Below are 21,871 nucleotides of genomic sequence, written 5' to 3'. Positions count from 1 at the left end.
ATTATTTCGGAAATTCTGGAAGCTAGCTCTATTCCCTGTGAAGAACTCCGGCAAAGGAATTCTCGGGTCAGATACCGGAGCATGTACCACAAAATCTTGTAAATTTTGTACTTTCGTGATGAGATTATTCAAACCCGCAGTTACACTCTGGAGATCCATTATTGTCAGGTGCACACAGAGCCATACAGAGATTAGGAGGAGAGAGAGAAAAAAGACTGCAGCAAGGCAGACTGGAGGGAAAAAAAAAAAAAAAAAAAAATTTCCAGCAGACTTCTTATAACTCTCCTTTCTCAACCTGGGTCTTTAACACTTTACTGGCCGGTCAAACTGTCATGATCTCTGCAGGCAGAGATCATAGCAAGCCTATAGAGGGACAAGCTCTCGGAAGATGGAACTATACTGACCATGAACTAAGCCTGCCGCGCAACTAGAAATAGCCAGGTAGCATTTCCTATTTATCGCTAGATGCCCAGCTCTGGCCTAAGACCTAAATAGCTAGCAGAGGGAAATATAAGACCTGGCTCACCTCTAGAGAAATATTCCAAAGAAGACAGTAGCCCCCCACATATAATGACGGTGAGTTCAGATGAAACAACAAACGCAGCAGGAAAATAGTCTTAGCAAATTTGAGGTCCGCTTACTAGACAGCAGAAGACAGATAGTATACTTTCATGGTCAGCAGAAAAACACTAACAAAACACCATCCAGAGATTACCTTAAACTCTGGCATTAACTCATAACGCCAGAGTAGCAATCCCTGATCAACGAGAGCTTTCCAGACACAGTAACAAAACTTCAGCTGTGAACTGGAACAAATAGGCAAAACGAAACATGGACAAAAGTCCAACTTATCTAGTAGTTGTCTAGAAGCAGGAACAAGCACTGAGAGGCATCAGATAACATTGTTGACCGGCAAGAAACCACCAGAGAAATGAGCTTAAATAGCGACACCCACTACTGATGGAACCAGGTGAAACAGGAAAGAGGATGACAAGTCCAATTCCACAAGCGGCCACCGGGGGAGCCCAGAATCCAAATTCACAACAATGTTGCATATCAGTGACATCGTGAGTAAACAGGCTGCAAGATATGACTAGCAACAGGGGAAAGAAGAGATGGTGCTGAGGACTGGACAGTTGAGCGGTGAGGTACTTCCTTTTTTGCTTATTTTACATGCTCTATGGTCTAGAGAGAAGCTAGAGAATAATAAGGAACATTCAATTTGTGATGAATAACTTTGCTACAAATTGAATTTTCTGGGAAAATTTGCCCAATTTGACAAATTTGAACTGTCAGATCTGCTTATCTTAAAAAGACAATGAAAAAATATTACATTTTCTTTAAAACGTGATTTTCTTTTATGGAAACCTTAAAAAATCAATATGAATTGAGTATCACGATTGTATTAACTCGTACTATAAAAAGATACCATTGTGTTTCCAGCATGGTGAGGGAAAAATAAAAAACGTATTAGAATTGCTGCTTTTTTTTTTTCATCTGACTCAAAGAATTTAATGAAAAGTGACGAAGGAGTCAAATGTACTGAAAAAGAGCAATAATAAAAACTATAGCTTGTCCCACCAATAAAGTCAGGCACAACTTTGTTTACAGAAAAAAAACATGTGTGTGTGTGTGTATATATATATATATATATATATATATATATATATATATATATATATACACTGTATATACACACAGTCGTGGCTGAGAGTGTTGTCACCCTTGAAATTGTTACAGAAAGTAAAGTATTTCTCAATAAAGCTATTTCAATTACAGGTTTTGTTATACAGAAGTGTATTTCCTTTTTGTGTATCAGAACAGCACAAAAAAACCCTGAGAAAAATAGCAAAATTGAAATAATTTCACAGAAAACCCTAAAAATGGGAAGGACAATATTGTTGGCACCCTCAACTTGATATTTGGTTGCACACCCTTTGGAATAAATAACTGCAATCTTCTTTTGCAAACTACTCCAGGTCTTTCATATTTGAAGGGTGTCTTCTCCGAACAGCATTTTTAAGATCTCTCCACAGGTGTTCAATGGTATTTAAATCCAGACTCATTGTTGGCCACTTCAGAACTCTCCAGCGCTTTGTTTCTATTGATTTCTGGATGATTATTGAAGTATGTTTAGGGTCATTGTCCTGCTAGAAGACCCATGACCTCGGATGCAAAACCAGCTTACTTACACTGGGCACTACATTGCGACCAAAAATGCTTTGGTAGTCTTCAGATTTCATGATGCTTTGAACACAGTCAAAGCACCTTGTGCCAGAAGCAGCAAAACAACCCCAAAACATCTTTGAGCTTCAACCATATTCAACCATATTGTAAGCTTCATTCCATTTTAGATAAACAGTAGAAAGTTATGTTTAATAAAAAAGTTCATTCTTGGTCTCATCTATCCACAAGATGCTTTACCAGAAGGATTTTGGCTTACTCATGTCTATTTTGGAAAACTAGAAAAACTAGAAACTCCAGCTCCAGGAAAGAGAAATAGTCTGTATATAAAATCCAAGATAGCTTTATTGAAATAATAAAATTAAAAATGTGGACTCCAATAACAAGCGGCTGACTAAAGAATCACATATCAGCTCTCACTGCACTGAACGCGTTTCGAACACGGCTGTGTTCTTAATCATCAGTATGCAGAGCGAAGTTTAACAGATCCTTATAAAGGGATTAAAACAGGTGGGTGAATAATTAACATATGGGAACAACAACAACAACAAAAATCACACCAAGAAAGAATCAAACCAGGTGAAAAAATACACCAAAATACAATAAATGCGATAAATAGTATGAAAGATACAAAAAAACAATATAGAATATAGAAAAACAATGAAATAATTTACAATAAAAACAATAATATTTCCAATGTAATACAATAAATGGTGAAAATTAGTAATGCAACATCATCTCCTTTCTGAGGTTCAAACCGCAAGGTGCTCGAGTAGTAAGGCATAAAATCCAGTAAGCTTCTCTATCACGTAAGACTCTTTCTCTGTTGCCACCCCGTATGTTCCTGTGAATACGTTCAATTGCATAAACTTTCAGAGATGAAGTATTTCTGTCATGAAATTGAATAAAATGGTTAGAGGCACTAGAAACATGTCTAATGGTAGGGTGCACAACATCATATACGGTAAATGTTCACAAAATCTGTCTTTTAACCTGCGTATGGTGGATCCAACATAACGTAAATTGCAAGATACACATTCTATGACATAAATTACATTGTCTGAGTTGCAATTGATAAAATCCTTTATGTTATATATTTTATGTTTATTTGTACCAACAAAAGTTGCGTTTTTTTTGTGTATAAACACATTTTGCACGGAAAAGAACCGCATTTGAAAAAACCCTTAGTGAATAGCCAGCTGGCTTTATTTTTAGAAACTTCCGACTGAATGAAGCTGGGAGAAAGTAAAGTGCCTAGGGTGGGGGCTTTCCTTCAGACTACTTTTATGCCATCCTGTAAAATAAGATCTATCATGGGATCATCTCGAAGAATATTTAAGTTACGGCGCACAATATTGGAAATTAAATTAAAATGTGCGCTGTAAGTAAGTATTAATTTTGGCTGTTTCTGATAGGCATGTTTTACAATTGATTGTTTGTTATTTTTAGAAATATCAGTTTTCGAAGCCGGAAAACCCACAAGTTCTGATCTAGTTTTTCTGTTGGCCAAATTAAAGGCTCTATCAATAGCACAGACAGGATATTTACGCTTGCTAAGTCTTTGTCGGATGTCATTTGTTTCTTTTTGCAGAGAGGTCTCATCACTGCAGTTTCGTCTGGCTCTTATAGCTTCTCCCACGGGGACAGATTTTATAGTATGAAAAGGATGAAAACTTTTTGCATGTAATATTGTGTTACCTGCGGTAGATTTGCAAAAGTCTGTGTTTTTATTACTTGTTGTGGTATACCTGAAAGAGTTAAATCGAGAAAACTAATATGTTGAGAATGCCAATGATATGTAAATTTTAAATGAAATAGATTATTATTGATGTAGGTAATAAAAGTAATAACCGAAGACATATCCCCCCTCCAAACTAATAATAGGTCATCAATAAATCTAGAATACCATTGAATTTGTGTGAAAAATGGATTATCTACATTGAATATATAATTTTCCTCCCACCACGACATGACCAAATTTGCCACTGAAGGGGAAAATTTTGCACCCATCGAGACTCCACCCATTTGTAAAAAAAATTTTTTATCAAATAAAAAATAATTATGGGATATTAAAAAAGACAAAACTGAAACTATATACATCTGAAGATGGATCTGGACACTGATCCGCATTTTTTGACATCAACAGACACCGGACCCATCTTTAAAACAAAGAATCCTTTTTTTTATCCTGTTCAAGCCCGAACTGACACTATGGATCGCTTCCAAGAAATGATAGAAAAAGAAATACATCAGCTTACTTTGCAATCAAATTATCAACAGTGTAATTTCAATTTAACTAAATCGGAACGTGACTCTATTGAGAAGATCAAAAATAATCATGACATAGTCATTAGAATGTCAGATAAGGGGGGTTCAGTAGTTATTTTAAATAAATCTGATTATTTCAATATCATTAATGAGATGCTTAACAATAATGAAAGTTATATGTCCTTGCAATCTAATCCTACTGCTGAATTTTCTTCCCTGTTGAAAGATATTGTCAATGAAGGTATGTCTTTGGGCATATTCTCCCAGCAACAAATGGATTATATTTGTGTTGCTTCTCCTAAAATTCCGATATTACACACTTTACCTAAAACGCATAAGGAGATTTCCCCCCCCCCATGCGGCCTATTATTTCCGGTCTGGGTTCTTACTCCGAACATTTGGGAGAATGGGTGGACTCTATGTTACAACCCTTGGTTCAACGGGTACCGGGTACATTAAGGATTCACGGGATATTCTTAGTACTTTCCATGACGTAATCTGGGATCCTAATTGGTCTTGGCTGACATTTGATGTCATTGCTTTATATTCATCAATTCCACACAAAGTAGCCTTGCATGCTGTACAATTTCATCTTTTTAAGTACAGCAATTATTCCAGTAATCTTCAGATGTATATAGTTTCAGTTTTGTCTTTTTTAATATCCCATAATTATTTTTTATTTGATAAAAAAAAAATTTACAACTGGGTGGAGTCTCGATGGGTGCGAAAATTTCCCCTTCAGTGGCAAATTTGGTCATGTCGTGGTGGGAGGAAAATTATATATTCAATGTAGATAATCCATTTTTCACACAAATTCAATGGTATTCTAGATTTATTGATGACCTATTATTAGTTTGGAGGGGGGATATGTCTTCGGTTATTACTTTTAATACCTACATCAATAATAACCCATTTAATTTAAAATTTACATATCATTGGCATTCTCAACATATTAATTTTCTCGATTTAACTCTTTCAGGTATACCACAACAGGTAATAAAAACACAGACTTTTCGCAAATCTACCGCAGGTAACACAATATTACATGCAAAAAGTTTTCATCCTTTTCATACTATAAAATCTGTCCCCGTGGGAGAAGCTATAAGAGCCAGACAAAACTGCAGTGATGAGACCTCTCTGCAAAAAGAAACAAATGACATCCGACAAAGACTTAGCAAGCGTAAATATCCTGTCTGGGCTATTGATAGAGCCTTTAATTTGGCCAACAGAAAAACTAGATCAGAACTTGTGGGTTTTCCGGCTTCGAAAACTGATATTTCTAAAAATAACAAACAATCAATTGTAAAACATGCCTATCAGAAACAGCCAATATTAATACTTACTTGCAGCGCACATTTTAATTTAATTTCCAATATTGTGCGCCGCAACTTAAATATTCTTCGAGATGGTCCCACGATAGATCTTATTTTACAGGATGGCATAAAAGTAGTCTGAAGGAAAGCCCCCACCCTAGGCACTTTACTTTTTCCCAGCTTCATTCAGTCGGAAGTTTCTAAAAATAAAGCCAGCTGGCTATTCACTAAGGGTTTTTTCAAATGCGGTTCTTTTCCTTGCAAAACGTGTTTATACACAAAAAAACTGCAACTTTCGTTGGTACAAATCAACATAAAATATATAACATAAAGGATTTTATCAATTGCAACTCAGACAATGTAATTTATGTCATAGAATGTGTATCTTGCAATTTGCGTTATGTTGGATCCACCATACGCAGGTTAAAAGACAGATTTTGTGAACATTTAGGCTATGTCTCCACGTTAAGGCTACGCGGCGGTATCGCCGCAGCGGCGAAGCCGCTCGGCGCTAAGCCCCGCCCCCTTAATGGGACGCGATGGTGCCGGATGTGTACAGTACACATCCGGGATCATCGCACCCCTCGCCATAGGGCCCTGTGATATGCCTTGCGGGGACGCTGCGTCCCCGCAAGGTGTACGGACATGCTGCGTTCTGAAAAGACACGCAGCATGTCCGGAGTCGCAGGGCCGCCGCGTGCGGGTTTCCACGCATAGTGGAGACGGGATTTCATAAAATCCCCTCCACTATGCTGGAACATCTGGACGCTGCTTGTTTGACGCTGCAGCGTCAAACAAGCAGCGTTTACTGACCGTGGAAACATACCCTTATATGATGTTGTGCACCCTACCATTAGACATGTTTCTAGTGCCTCTAACCATTTTATTCAATTTCATGACAGAAATACTTCATCTCTGAAAGTTTATGCAATTGAACGTATTCACAGGAACATACGGGGTGGCAACAGAGAAAGAGTCTTACGCGATAGAGAAGCTTACTGGATTTTATGCCTTACTACTCGAGCACCTTGCGGTTTGAACCTCAGAAAGGAGATGATGTTGCATTACTAATTTCTACCATTTATTGTATTACATTGGAAATATTATTGTTTTTATTGTAAATTATTTCATTGTTTTTCTATATTCTATATTGTTTTTTGTATCTTTCATACTATTTATCGCATTTATTGTATTTTGGTGTATTTTTTCACCTGGTTTGATTCTTTCTTGGTGTGATTTTTTTTTTTTTTGTTCCCATATGTTAATTATTCACCCACCTGTTTTACTCCCTTCATAAGGATCTGTTAAACTTCGCTCTGCATACTGATGATTAAGAACACAGCCTGATATGTGATTCTTTAGTCAGCCGCTTGTTATTGGAGTCCACATTTTTAATTTTATTATTTCAATAAAGCTATCTTGGATTTTATATCCAGACTATTTCTCTTTCCTGGAGCTGGATTTTCTAGTTTTTCTTGTATCCATGACGTTGCTGGCTGGACGTTTTTTCCCTGCTCGGATTTTCCCATTGCATTTGGACTCTTGTTGGGTGAGCTGAATACTTTTTTCTTTTTTTTCACATATTTTGGAAAACTTCTGTCTAGCTCTTTTGTGTCTCTGTGTCATCCTGAGTCTCCAGCCATAGCATTTTATTTAATTCAAATGTTAATGGATACGGTAGTTCATGCTGATACAACCTGAGCCTGCAGGACAGCTTGAATATCTTTGGAACGTCATTGTGGCTTCTTATCCACCATCTGGACTTTACTGCATTGAAACCTTTCATTAATGTGTTTCTGCCTTCCACACTCAGAGAGATTAGCTACAGTGCCCTGGTTTGTAAACTTCTTGATTATGTTACGCGACATGGACAAAGAATCTCTGAAGATGGACTTGTAACCTTGAGATTGTTGATATTGTTTAACAATTTTGGTTCTCAATCTTTAGACAGTTCTCTTCTCCTCTCTCTCTCTCTCTCTCTCTCTCTCTCTCTCTCTCGCTCTATGCTTAGTCTGGCACACACAGACACAAAATGCAAAGATTAAGATAACTTCTCCCCTTTGTATCTGGTTTCAGGTGTGATTTTCATTATTGCCCACTTGTGTTACTTGACATAGCTGAGTTTCAACACGCATTTCATGCTTGGAAGCATTCCATGCTCATTCCATGCTCCCAGTGTGAAACAAAGTTGTTTACCTACAATTTTGGAAAGGTTACATTTTTTGCTCATTTTTGGGATTTTGTATGAAATTCTGTCCAGTTTGACATTTTGCTCTGTTTGTTTTATGCTTTTCCAATACACACAAAGGGAAGAAACATGTTTAGAACAAAACATGTTTACAGTAATTGCATTAATTTTCTGGAAGAAATACTTCACTTTCTGTAAACATTTCAAGGGTGGCATCTATATATATAATCGTCTAAGGGTTTTTCTGTCTGTCTGTCTGTCTATCCCGTTTATTTATTTGCTGATTGGTTGAGGCCACCAGGCCTCGACCAATCAGTGATGGGCACAGCATGGCGATGATGATGTCATAAAGGTTGCCTCGACCAATCAGCGACGGGCACAGTCTGCCGAGAATTGGCCTCGACCAATCAGCGACGGGCACAGTATCGACGTAGATGTCATAATGGTTGCCATGGCGACGATGATGTCATAAAGGTTGCCTCGACCAATCAGCGACGGGCACAGTCTGCCGTGAATTCTGGAATCATCATTGTCCATATACTACGGGGACATGCATATTCTAGAATACCCGATGCGTTAGAATCGGGCCACAATCTAGTCTACTATATAATTGTCTAAGGGTCACTTCCGTCTGTCTGTCCTTCTGTCTGTCTGTCTGTCATGGATATTCATTGGTCGGGGCCTCTGTCAGTCATGGAAATCCAAATCGCTGATTAGTCGTGGCAAAACAGCCTCGACCAATCAGCGACGGGCACAGTCTGGAAGAAAATGGCCACTCCTTCCTCCCTGCAGTCAGGGCCCACTCCGTACTCCCCTCCAATCACAGCGCCTGCTCCGTACTCCCCTCCGGTGACAGCGCCCGCTCCGTACTCCCCTCCAGTCACAGCGCACACTCCGTACTCCGTACTCCCCACCGGTCACAGTGCCCACTCCGTACTCCCCTCCAGTCACAGCGCCCGCTCCGTACTCCCCTCTGGTCACAGCGCCCGCTCTGTACTCCCTTCTGGTCAGTGCTCATACAGGGTTAATGGCAGCATTGACCGCGGTGTAACGCACTAGGTTAATGCTGCTATTAACCCTGTGTGACCAACTTTTTACTATTGATGCTGCCTATGCAGCATGAATAGTAAAAATATGTAATGTTAAAAATAATAAAAAATAGTTACATACTCACCCTCCGGTGGCCCCCGGATCGAAGCAGCCGGTTACCGATGCACCTCGTGATGCCCCGGTGACCACTGCATGCAGTGCGGTCTCGTGAGATGATGACGTGTGGTCTCACGAGACCGCTACGTCATCATCTCGCGAGACCACAATGCAATCTTCAGACCGGAGCAAGCGAGGAGCATCGGTAATCGGACGCTTCGATCCGTAGGCTCCAGAAGGTGAGTATGTAACTAATTTTTATTTTAATTCTTTTTTTTTTAACAGGGATATGGTGCATACTACGTGACTGGCCAATATACTATGTGACTGGGCAGTATACTACGTGGCTGGGAAATATACTACGTGACTGGGCAATATACTATGTGCCTGGGCAATATACTATGTGCCTGGGCAATATACTACGTGCCTGGGCAATGTACTACGTGACTGGGCAATATACTACGTCACTGGGCAATATACTACGTGACTGGGCAATATACTATGTGGCTGGGCAATATACTACGTGACTGGGCAATATACTATGTGGCTGGGCAATATACTACGTGGCTGGACAATATACTATATGGGCTGTGCAATATACTACATGGCTGGGCAATATACTATGTGGCTGAGCAATATACTATGTCACTGGGCAATATACTATGTGGCTGGGCAATATACTATGTGGCTGGGCAATATACTATGTGGGCTGTGCAATATGGTACATGGCTGGGCAATATACTACGTGGGCTGTGCAATATACTACGTGACTGGGCAATATACTACGTCACTGGGCAATATACTATGTGGCTGGGCAATATACTATGTGGCTTGGCAATATACCATGTGGGCTGCGCAATATAGTATGTGGCTGGACAATATACTACGTGGCCTGTGCAATATACTACGTGGGCTGCGCAATATAAAACATGGGCTGCGCAATATACTACGTGGGCTGCGCAATGTACTATGTGGGCTGCGCAATATACAATGTGGGCTGCGCAATATACAGCATGGGCTGGGCAATATACAATGTGGGCTGGGCAATATACAATGTGGGCTGGGCAATATACTACGTGGGCTGCGCAATATACAATGTGGGCTGCGCAATATACAATGTGGGCTGGGCAATATACTACGTGGGCTGCGCAATATACAACGTGGGCTGCGCAATATACAACGTGGGCTGCGCAATATACAACGTGGGATGCGCAATATACTACGTGGGCTGCGCAATATACTATGTGGGCTGCGCAATATACAACGTGTACTGTGTGGGCTGCGCAATGTACTGCGTGGGCTGTGCTATACACTACGCATACATATTCTAGAATACCCGATGCGTTAGAATCGGGCCACCATCTAGTGACTATATAAATATATATTTTAGATGTAAGCATAAACAATCTGCAAAATGTGGGATTGTCATTATCATATTGTCTTGCAGAGAAAAATTAGCATATCAATTAGACTTAAAGGGAGTTTATCACTACATTTTAGACTGCTGTTATCAATGTATGTCTATTCAGATGCCTTTTTGATGAGAAATCATCTTTTATCACTTTATGTAAATGAGATCTTCCAGGCTATGCTGAGGATGTTTCCTGGAAGATAACTCTGCCTCAAGAGCATATTTTACATGAATTGGAAGTTACAAGTGTGAGACAAGTAACTAACACAGAACCAGAGAACTGAAATTGTCTTCTTGAAAGCATTTTTTGCCTTTCTCTGAGCTCTGCCATTTTGCAACAATATTTCAATCTTATATGCCTGTGAGATGGAAGCTGAAGCTGAGAGGAACCTGCAGATGTGTCACTTATAACCACACCGCTCTGAAAAGATGAGATCAAGAGAGCAGAGAGCGACCATTACACATCACACTGGTAACTCCCCATTCATGTAAAATAATCTCTGGAGGCAGAGTTATCTTCCAGGTACCATCCTTCTCAGAGCCTGGAAGAGGTCATTCATATAAAGTGATAAAAGATGATTTCTCAACAACAAGGCATCTGATATGAGACATACAGGGATGACTTTTTCAGCAGTCTATAACCTGTATGCCCATATTAATAGTTGTCAATAGGTTAAATTTAGTGACAAATTCCCTTTTAATCATGAATGGTGCTTAAAAATGAAAATAATGTGTAATTAAACAAATAGCAATGAAATCTACATTTTCCGCTTGTTACCTAAAAAGGTATGTGTTTTACAGTGTGTACCATATATACCCAAAAATGGTGTCACAGGGAAATACAATCTGTCCTGCAAGTAACAGCTATTTTAATGAAAAAATATATATTATGACTCCTGAAATGCTATTATAAAAAATGAAAATAAATAAGAAAACTGTTTGATCATTAAGGCTAAATTAGGCCTGTCTATAAAGGGTTATCAATAATAATTATACATTCATTCAGCAAGCAATTTCAAGATAATTTGTCCTATTTTGTGTAACATTTTGCACCTCATTCTTTTAAATGTCTCCCTTTACAAATAATTAGTTCCACAGTCGTGCTGAGATTTATAGCCTGGTTACAGTGTTTTCATGAAAGATAAGGATAATTTGAGCTATTTTATATTCACAGAAAGAGCCTAAGTCAGGGTACATTTGTTGACTTACCAGTTTTCCCATGCAGCGCTGTGAGCCAATTGTTTCTGCACATCTGTGATGAATGCTCATTTTGCAGGCTTTGCATCGCAGGCCATGTTTTGAGTTAGTTCCTGTCAATGAACATAGATTTTAATTAACCTGGATCAATAGTTCCCATGAATCTGACAAGTGAGCTGTCTGTAAAGCAGATACACTCAATATGGCTTCTTTTTGAAGCAGATGTACCGTATGTAACCTTGTGCTGTTTTGACAACTTTCCATTATATCAATGTTGTACTGTAGTGTTTTTGTACCCTGTCCCACGATTTTTCCTGTGTGGTTTTCAAGACCTATGTATAGCTATTAAAATGTCCCTTTAATATTTATTTCCAGAGAATAACATTTGTCCTGAGTCATGCCATGGACACCCTTGTTCTTTGTCTTGTATACAAAGATCTGGTACACATACTGTAATTAGAAGTGATCCTAAACATTTTGCCACTTTGTATCAAAATTGTAGCTTGATGTCAAGCATTAAAAATCATGAAGTTATGTCCCGATTGCAAGATTATGTACTGTTGTCATGCAGTTTGATAGGCTTTCGTAGGATCACGTCTCATAAAAATGCTCCAAAGACCTGGGCCTATGTTTAGACTGGACACGATCTATTCAGAGTTACAAAATTAATAAAGTATTTTACATTTGTATTTACTGATAGGAGAACAATAATTGCTGGACGATCTAATTTTTTCCAGAAGCTAATCAATGCCAAACCAACAGATTGGCCAAAATTGGACATACAGATGTAACCAGCATCAATAAGATGGTCAACCAGCATCAATAAGATGGTCATCATAATGGTGATCTGCACTATTAGTTTAACATAGCTATTCTTTTTCAGTTTGAATGAGAAGTGTGCTAGACAAATATGTGGGTGTGCTATGCTAACAACATTGTGCCATGGAACTGTCTTTTTAATAATTGCTGTGTGTACATCATAGTTACATCATTAGGACAGTTGCTAAAAAAACACGTCCATCAAATTCAACCGAGAGATCGGACATGATAATAGGAATAGGGTATAGGTGTATTCACATTGCATGATCCAGTCTACCCAAAAGAGCAAGATTTTACCTTCAGATCCCAAGTGTTAGTTATTTGAATCCACATTCAGAACATGAATTTTATACATTTATACAAGTATCCGGCATACTGTCAATGAACTGGTGCCCAGAACTGAATTACATGCACTAATGCTTTGTAACATGGTAGAATTACCTTCCTGCCTCTTTTAATACATAACAAGGCTGACCTTAGAAGCTGCTGATTGACATTGCATGCTATTATTTAGTGTGTGATCTACAAGTAGAGATGAGCGAATTTGTTCGAGTCCCTTTTTATTTGGCAAGCTATAGCGCTTACCGAAAAACTGCAGAGGGAACCCAGCTACCTGGATCGCCCCTACTGATCAGCTGTACGGCGCCGCAGATGCATGTGTAGCAGCTGTGTTACAGTCACAACACATGCATGGAAAGCCTGATTGTTGGGCTCTCCATGCATGTGTTGTGACAGTGAAACAGCCGTGACACATGCATCTGCAGAGCCGGACAGCTGATCAGCCCGAGCGATCCAGGTAGCTGGGTTCCCTCTGCAGTTTATTCGGTAAGCGCTATAGCTTGCCGAATAAGGAGGGACCTGAACAGATTCACTCATCTCTATCTACAAGCAGGGTTGCCAATTTGACTTTATATTTTTTCTGGGCAGTTTACTAAAAAATCACGGACAGACAATATTTTTAAGGACACATTGGAAAATGTTACGTTACATTTCTCTACATCCCAAAATTCTAACATGAAAATATCAGCTGCATTCACTGTAAACTCTAAAATGGTGATAATTACAGTCAAAATAAGTTGTATAACTTTCTTTATCTTAAAAAAAAATCATGGATGCCTCATATTTTTATTATGGACAAGGCAAAAAATTGACCAATTTTTATAGACTGTGCTGGAAATTCTGGATGTTTGGCAAACAGGGCCTTATTTAGAGTTTATGCCACCCTAGGAACTTTAAGTGCTGCCTCCACCTTTGGTGAGTATGACTAATGCAGACACTGTCAGAAGTGACTTAGGCTACTATCACATCAGCGATTTTTGCCATTCGCGGCAGATTCGGCAGTTTTTCTGCATCTGCCGCGTAATTAACCGCGTTAATTAACCCTTATCACTTACGGCAATACGGCTCTTCTTTTTTTGCTCCCTACTAACCCTGCAATATTAAGTTTTATAAATTTCGTGCGGAATCTCTGCGGTTTACATTCCGTAGCATGTCAATTCTTTGTGCTGATTCCGCAGCGGTTTACACCTGCTCCATAATAGGAATCCGCAGGTGTAAAACCGCAGTGGAATCCGCACAAAAACCGCGGTAAATCCGCAGTAATTCCGCAGTAAATCCGCAGGTAATCCGCAGTGCGGTTTACCTGCGGATTTACAAAAACAGGTGCGGAAAAATCTGCAGACATCCCACCTATGTGTGCACATACCCTAAAAGTTGACACGCAATTTCTAAGGCTAGGTTCACATTGCGTTAGGGCAATCCGTTAAGCGCATAGCGCTAGCGGATTGCGCTAACGCAATGTTTCTTTAGGGTTCGCGCGGCCCTGCGCTTAGTAACCCGATGTTTACCCTGGTTACCCGGGGACTTCGTCCATCGCTCCCGCTAGCGCAGATCCCCGATCTGCGCTAGCGAGGACCGGACCTCGGACGCACTTCGGACACTGCAAGCAGCGTCCGAGGTCCGTCACAAAAGAACGGCACATCGCTAGCGCGTGCCGAAAACTCTGTCAAATCACATTGCTGTCAATGGGTGCACTAACGGACCCATTGCACGGCATTAATTGCGACAATTTCGCCGTGCAACGCAGTCCGTTAGCGTTAACCCATTAACGCAATGTGAACCTAGCCTAATTTTTCCAACAAAATTTACAAAAAACTTTTTTTTAGGGACCATATCACATTTGAAGTGTGTTTGAGGGGTCAATATAACAGAAAAAAAACCAAAAGTGACACCTTTATCAAAACTGCACCCTTCAAAGTGCTCAAAACCACACTCAAGAAGTTAATTAACCCTTCAGGTGCTTCACGAGAACTAAAGCAATGTGGAAGAAAAAAAATGAACATTTAACTTTTTTCACAAAAAATTTACTTTAAACTTTTTTATTTTCACAAAGGTAACAGGAGAAAGTGGGCCACAAAGTTTGTTATGCAATTTCTTCTGAGTACACTGATACCCCGTATTTGGGGGAAAGTCACTGTTTGGGTGCATGGCAGGGCTCAGAAGGGAGGGAGCACCGCTAGACTTTTTGAACGCAAAATTGGCTGGAATCAATGGTGGGCAACATGTTGCATTTGGAGACCCCCCAATGTACCTAAACAATGGAACCTCCCAATTCTAACTCCAACCCTAACCTCAACACACCCCTAACCCTAATCCCAACCCTAACCATAACCCTAACAACAACCCTAACCCCAACACACCCCTAACCCTAATCCCAACCCTAACCATAATCCCAACCATAACCACAACCATAACCCTAACCACAGCCTTATCCCAACACCACAACCCTAACCCCAGCACAACCTTAACCCCAAAACAACCCTAACCCCAATCATAGCCCCAACCCTATCCCTAGCTCTAACCCCAACCCTAACCCTAGCCCCAACCCTAACCCTAACGGAAAAATGGAAAAACATTTTTTATATTTTATTATTTTTAACTTAACTAAGGGGGTTTGATTTACTATTTTTTAATTTTGATCACTGTGATAGGGTCTATCACAGTGATCAAAATAAACCAATATGAAAAATCTATTGCGCATGCTCCTGCCATTTTCCTCCCGGAAGAAGATGCCGAGGGCCAGGGGGACAGAGCTGGAGGGTCCAGGGACTCTGGAGGTATCGGAGGGGCTTGGTGGACCCCATTTTGCTCTCCTCTGGAATGCTAGATCATATCAGAGGAGGGAGAAATAAATGTGAAATTAGACTTAGCCATTATTCACAGAATAAGCAACACTGGGGATGGTAAAAACCGACCCAAATCATGTTCTCTGGGGTCTCGGCTACTCCTGGTAGCTGAGACCCCGATGATTTTCCAATGCTTGGGGGTGCTATAACCTTATTTCTCAGTGCCATTAAAAAGCAGGGCTGAGGAATAAGTAGAAAAGTTTTAAAGAACCATATACTGGTAGAGTTTATTGAATCAAGAAGAACAAAAAAGAAACCCTAAAATATTTTTTAATATATTAAGATATAACTTTTATTGAATACACCTATAAAAATATAATATACAAACAACAATCACCGTGCAAATAATCATGCTGGCTATGTTCACTCTACACTCAATACCCTATACTGAGTATATGAGCAATGGTGCTGTCGACGGCTGTCCCTAGAGCTCCTGGATGACCCTATGCTGGTGCTTCATTCAGTAAACCACTTATACAGACATAGGGGAATAGCGCAAGATAGAATACCATCTGAGGACTAGCAACAAAGACAGACAACGTGTAAGGCCATGTGCACACGTTCAGTATTTTTCACGTTTTTTTCGCTATAAAAACGTGATAAAAACACGAAAAAAATGCTTACATATGCCTCCTATTATTGACAGTGTATTCCACATTTCTTGTGCAAATGTTGCATTTTTTTCCGCGAAAAAATCGCATCGCGGAAAAAAAAGCAACATGTTCATTAAATTTGCGGAATTGCGGGGATTCCGCACACCTAGGAATGCATTGATCTACTTACTTTCTGCATGTGGCTATGCCCACCATGCGGGAAGTAAGCAGATTATGTGCGGTTGGTACCCAGGGTGGAGGAGAGGAGACTCTCCTCCACGGACTGGGCACCATATAATTGGTAAAAAAAAAAAGAATTAAAATAAAAAATAGTGATATACTCACCCTCTGATGGCCCCGAAGTCTCAGCGGTGCATGCTGCCGCTTCCGTTCCTATAGATGATGTGTGTGAAGGACCTGCAATGATGTCACGGTCTTGTGATTGGTCGCGTGACCGCTCATGTGATCGCTCACGTGACCGCGACGTCATCGAAGGTCCTGCACACACACACCATCTATAGGAACGGACGCCGCTGAGGAGATCCGCTGTCTGCAGGTGAGTATAACCATTTTTTTTTTTTTTAATTATTTTTAAACATTCTATCTTTTACTATTGATGCTGCATAGGCAGCATCTATAGTAAAAAGTTGGTCACACTTGTCAAACACTATGTTTGACAAGTGTGACCATCCTGTCAGTCAGTTTTCCAAGTGATGCTACAGATCGCTTGGAAAACTTTAGCATTCTGCAAGCTATTTTCGCTTGCAAAATGCTAAAAAAACCGGGAAAAAAACGCAAAAAAAAAATGCGGATTTCTTGCAGAAAATTTCCGGTTTTCTTCAGGAAATTTCTGCAAGAAATCCTGACGTGTGCATATACCCTCAATGTGTGCACAAAGGGTGAGCAGAACCACACTGGTAAAGTGACGTGCATAAAAAACATATGTATACCTAACAATGCTGTTCCCTGCTATAGAAATTCCTGTCTATCAGCGGAGGTTGGCACCCTGATTTTCAGCAGATATGGTGCCCCCGCTCCACGGCAGCTGACCCTGAGAATCCCTTTTTGATAAATAACAATATCTGCCTCAGGGCTGTCTTACAGAATATGATATATTCATCAGGACTCACCTATTTTTTTCTTTCTGGAGAAGTGGTCAACGTGGATTTTTTTTCCATGTCTTTCTGGATGTTATAGTATTATAGTGTTACTAATGATTTTTTTTTTATATGTGAGTCTAGAGTCATAGCTTTCATGGTGTTTTATATTGTTTGGCATTTTTTGTATTTTAATGTGTTGTCACTTTCACTATATTTACATTTTGGAGTATTTTTGATGCTATTATTTTTGGTTGTATTAATTCATTTATTTTAAATATTTATTATTGTGATATTATATTATCACGTTGCACTATATAGTAGTGTTCTTTTGCTTATTTTTATGCACTTTCACTTTTACACATTGCTGCACTGTCACTTTAATTGGGCTATATGTCAGATTTTATATTTAGCCCCGTTTTCTCACATAATTTTCTTGGTGTCTGTTTTTAACATACGATGCTGGGTCTGGGGTTTCCATTATTATGGTTCCCCCCCCCCATCTCATTAGAATATATTCCTTTTTGTCATGTGCAGTTTTTTCAAAAAATATTTTTTCTTGTTATGACTTGTTGTCCCTTATAAGAAGTGTCCATTTATTCTGTTGCCCATACCTGTAATGGAGCTTCCATCTGGCACGCAGGTGCGATATTTAGGAACATCCTTTTAATGTATTGTTTGTTGTCTTGAAAGTTTTTATCATCAGCAGCACTAGTGCGCATGCGCGGCGTGCACGTTCTTGGACCGCGTCGCCGAAGGTCTCTCTGGCTGGTGCAGTCTGGGTAAATGTTATAGGGATATTTCCCTCCCGACAGCGCCAGTTTGAGGCCGGAAGTGACGCGGTTGGGGGTCCGTGATGCGACGCGCATGCGCCGTTACAGGCTGTAAGATTTGGATCCCTATTTAGGGACAGGATTTGACATCTTGTGCCACAGCCCTACGAAAAAGCCCACGCGAAACGCACATTGGGGCTGCCTTACTGGGTCCTCAGGTGATGAATATGGGTAAGGATAGTACTTGGCTTTTTTTAAATTGATTTTTGTACCCTTAAAGTGATATACACACTTTTATGAGGTGGTCTTCCAAGACTTCCTACTCTTTTGGCTTTACGCACATGTCAATTTTTGGTTTTTGCATGTGTTAAGAAGCTGGACTTTAGATGGTGTGTGCTTTTTTTGATTTATAACTGTATAGGAATACCCAATATTGGGTAGCACTTGCACTTTGCATTTATATATTATTTTGAATTGCTGCTATTTCCTATTCCTTGCCCCCCACTAGAATTATGTTGGACCCAATACTTTACACCTAGGACATGTACTATCTTGCTTTATCTTCCACTGATTATTACTATTTTTATCTGTATTGTATTATTCTTGAATAAATTGGATTTTATTTCATTTTGGGACTATTTTGTGCTCTCGCTTTTTCTCTTTGGTGTGGTTATATTTTTTGATAGTGTCCTCGGCAACTATAGCCTCCATTATTGGTGTATTGAGGGTATAATGTATTGAAAACATGTTTTCTGATTGGAGGATTGTATCTAGAATATGATATAGGCAGGTAAAAACACTTGTATCAAATTGCAAACAGGTGCATGTTTAGAAACATGTAAGGAGAAATCTCATGATAAGAGCAACATGTATGAGAGGTATTGAGAGTTGAATGTACCTCTACATTAAGGAGTTTCTTTTTGATAAACAAAGCAGTACTCCATCAGATTACACACTGTGAATAAACATATGATTTCTTAAATCACCATATTTCAAAATCATAAGAACATATGCATACAAAGAAATCTCATCATGATAGCAGCATAAATATGGGATACTTATGGTTTAGATGTCATGATAACCTCTACGTGTTTCACCAATTAAGGATCATCAGGAGGTTAGATACATTGATGCTGCATGGTGAATAGCTGTGTTCCCTTTTATACATGCAAACACAGCTCCCATCAAACCACTTTCCTTGTCCACTAGACCATCAAACCACTTCCCTTGTCCACTAGAGGTCTTTGTTATTACATCCCACAATAGGGCTAATCAATTGCCAACCTTGGTCCTCGTTGACATGGCAATATTCCCCAGGAATTTTCAATTTTGGCGCCAACCTGTGTATTCGTGTGCTCAATCCTGGTAAACTGACCTGTACACTCTTCTGGAAATAATAAACCCTGAAGTGAGTCACTCATTATGGCCATGTGCGTTCCATATGGAAAGCACCTCTGGCCCTTCCATATCCATGATAGGTACTACTGCGCATGTTTAGAAGATTTCCATCACTGTGCAACTTACATGAAGTTTGCGCACCCGAAGTATATCCTCAGCTGTGGACATATGCGCTCCAAGGTGGAACGCAATCTGTGTTACCAGCACGCATGGCATGGGATATCTATCAGTGGGTGGCGAAACGTGATGCAATGGTAACGCCCAATTCTATCATTGATCCACACCTCATCTATCTGTCACAGTCATACATGTGAGTGGGTACTAATAATGGGAGGGGCATGAAAATATGATATGCAAAAAGGCAAACGACCACTTCAATTTCTCAAGTATGATATACAAATTAAAAATGATAAAGAACACAAATATGAAAAATATGTAAAAATAATAATATTGTTACAAATGCAGATTGTTTGTTGATCCTCACAATAATTTGTGAACCCCATTGCTCATATATATATAGGGTGCCAACCTCCGCTGTCATGCAGACACTTAGTATAGGGTATTGAGTGTAGAGTGAACATAGCCAGCACGGTTATTTGCACGATGACTGTTGTCTGTATATTATCTTTTCATAGGTATATTCAATAAAAGTTATATTTTAATATATCAAAAAACATTTTAGGGTTTCTTTTTTTCTCCTCTTGCTGAGGAATAAGTACCCATAACTGCCGCCGTTAAAAGGCGTATCGGCAGGTGTTAAGGGGTTAAGACCAAAGTTTTTAAACCAATTACAAACCTTACTTGCTAATCTTATAGACTTTAATTCACTTATTAGACATACAAGTGAGACAAAGGTAAAGGCCTTTGCAAAGTACAAAACACTATACTCATTGTTCTACCTCTGTCCAATTTTCCACTCCCCTCGCCATAAAAACTCACTTTAGTTTGACAACTCCAATCCTAAGTAAAACTGTGTAACCTATCACTTAAAATGTTATTTTATATCACATACTCCTGTATATAATCCTTTACAAGCTCTTCAAACAGTGACCAACTCCCCACTACCATTATTTAGGGTATCCACCCATATAGACCTTGTTTCTTTAATTTTTATATAGTAAAAAAGTTTCTTGAGATTTGCCTTGCTGTTCTTGGCTATCTGCTATTCACTTTATACATTATCTGATTTGATTATAGTCACGATTTGCTTCTGTGACATGAATGCGACCATATCATTCTACAGCTTAATTTCTCTTCAGCTACAGATTGAGCCCGACATGTACCCCCAACCAGTCCACGGACCCAAGACAACCAATGCTGCCATCACTTACCAAGTCTCAATGCCATCCACGCAATGTGCAAGTTGTGAATATGTCACATCTACAAGCAACTGCTTTGTTTTTTAGGATTTAATAAAAAATCTATGTACTGTATATAATTGTCTAAGGGGTACTTCCGTCTGTCTGTCGGTTTGTAACGGAAATCCCGTGTCGCTGATTGGTCGCGGCCACCAGACCAATCAGCGACGGGCACAGCCCGGCCAAGAATTAGTCCCTCCCTACTTCCGCCCAGTCAGTGCCCGCTCCATACCCCCCTCCAGTCAGCGCTCACACAGGGTTAATGGCAGCATTAACGGACCGCGTTATGCCGCGGTGTAACACACTCCGTTAACGCTGCTATTAACCCTGTGTGACCAACTTTTTACTATTGATGCTGCCTATGCAGCTGTTTCGAGGGGTGTTTGCCCCTCATCAGTGTGGAGTAGGAATCTGGCTATTAGGAGCAGTGCCTAGTAAAAGGCTGTGAAGGAACAGATGATTGGCCTCGGGGAGACCAAAACATCCAACACCGCGGAGACACCATCACGTGTTTCTCAACGCAGTGATCCAGAACACTGTCCCCATCCCTTATGGGAAATATGCAAATGCATGTAGGATAGCTGCGGAGACACCATCACGTGTTTCTCAACGCAAGCAGTGAATTGCCAGACCTTTCCCCGGGAAGGAACAACCACGGGAAGGGCAGCATCCAATAAAGGAAAACATCCAATACAGGAAAACCACCTATGCCAAGCATGGTATCCATCCACAGACAGCTGTTTCGGGGTGCTTGCCCCTCATCAGTGTGGAGTAGGAATCTGGCTATTAGGAGCAGTGCCTAGTAAAAGGCTGTGAAGGAACAGATGATTGGCCTCGGGGAGACCAAAACATCCAACACCGCGGAGACACCATCACGTGTTTCTCAACGCAGTGATCCAGAACCCCGAAACAGCTGTCTGTGGATGGATACCATGCTTGGC

The 21,871-nt window shown here is 40.0% G+C and overlaps 1 protein-coding gene across 1 annotated transcript in view; it reads right to left on the bottom strand.

The window, feature by feature from the left end:
- Positions 1 to 21,871, bottom strand: part of STAC (SH3 and cysteine rich domain) — a 721,335-nt gene that overhangs the window by 239,014 nt on the left and 460,450 nt on the right. The window contains exon 3 of the mRNA XM_077269325.1: positions 11,720 to 11,820. Within this exon, the coding sequence (XP_077125440.1) occupies positions 11,720 to 11,820 (101 nt within the window). The remainder of the gene's footprint in view (positions 1 to 11,719; positions 11,821 to 21,871) is intronic.

Source organism: Ranitomeya variabilis, chromosome 6, assembly GCF_051348905.1.
Source record: "Ranitomeya variabilis isolate aRanVar5 chromosome 6, aRanVar5.hap1, whole genome shotgun sequence".
Lineage (NCBI taxonomy): Eukaryota > Metazoa > Chordata > Amphibia > Anura > Dendrobatidae > Ranitomeya > Ranitomeya variabilis.
This window is presented reverse-complemented; position numbering and strand designations above follow the sequence as displayed.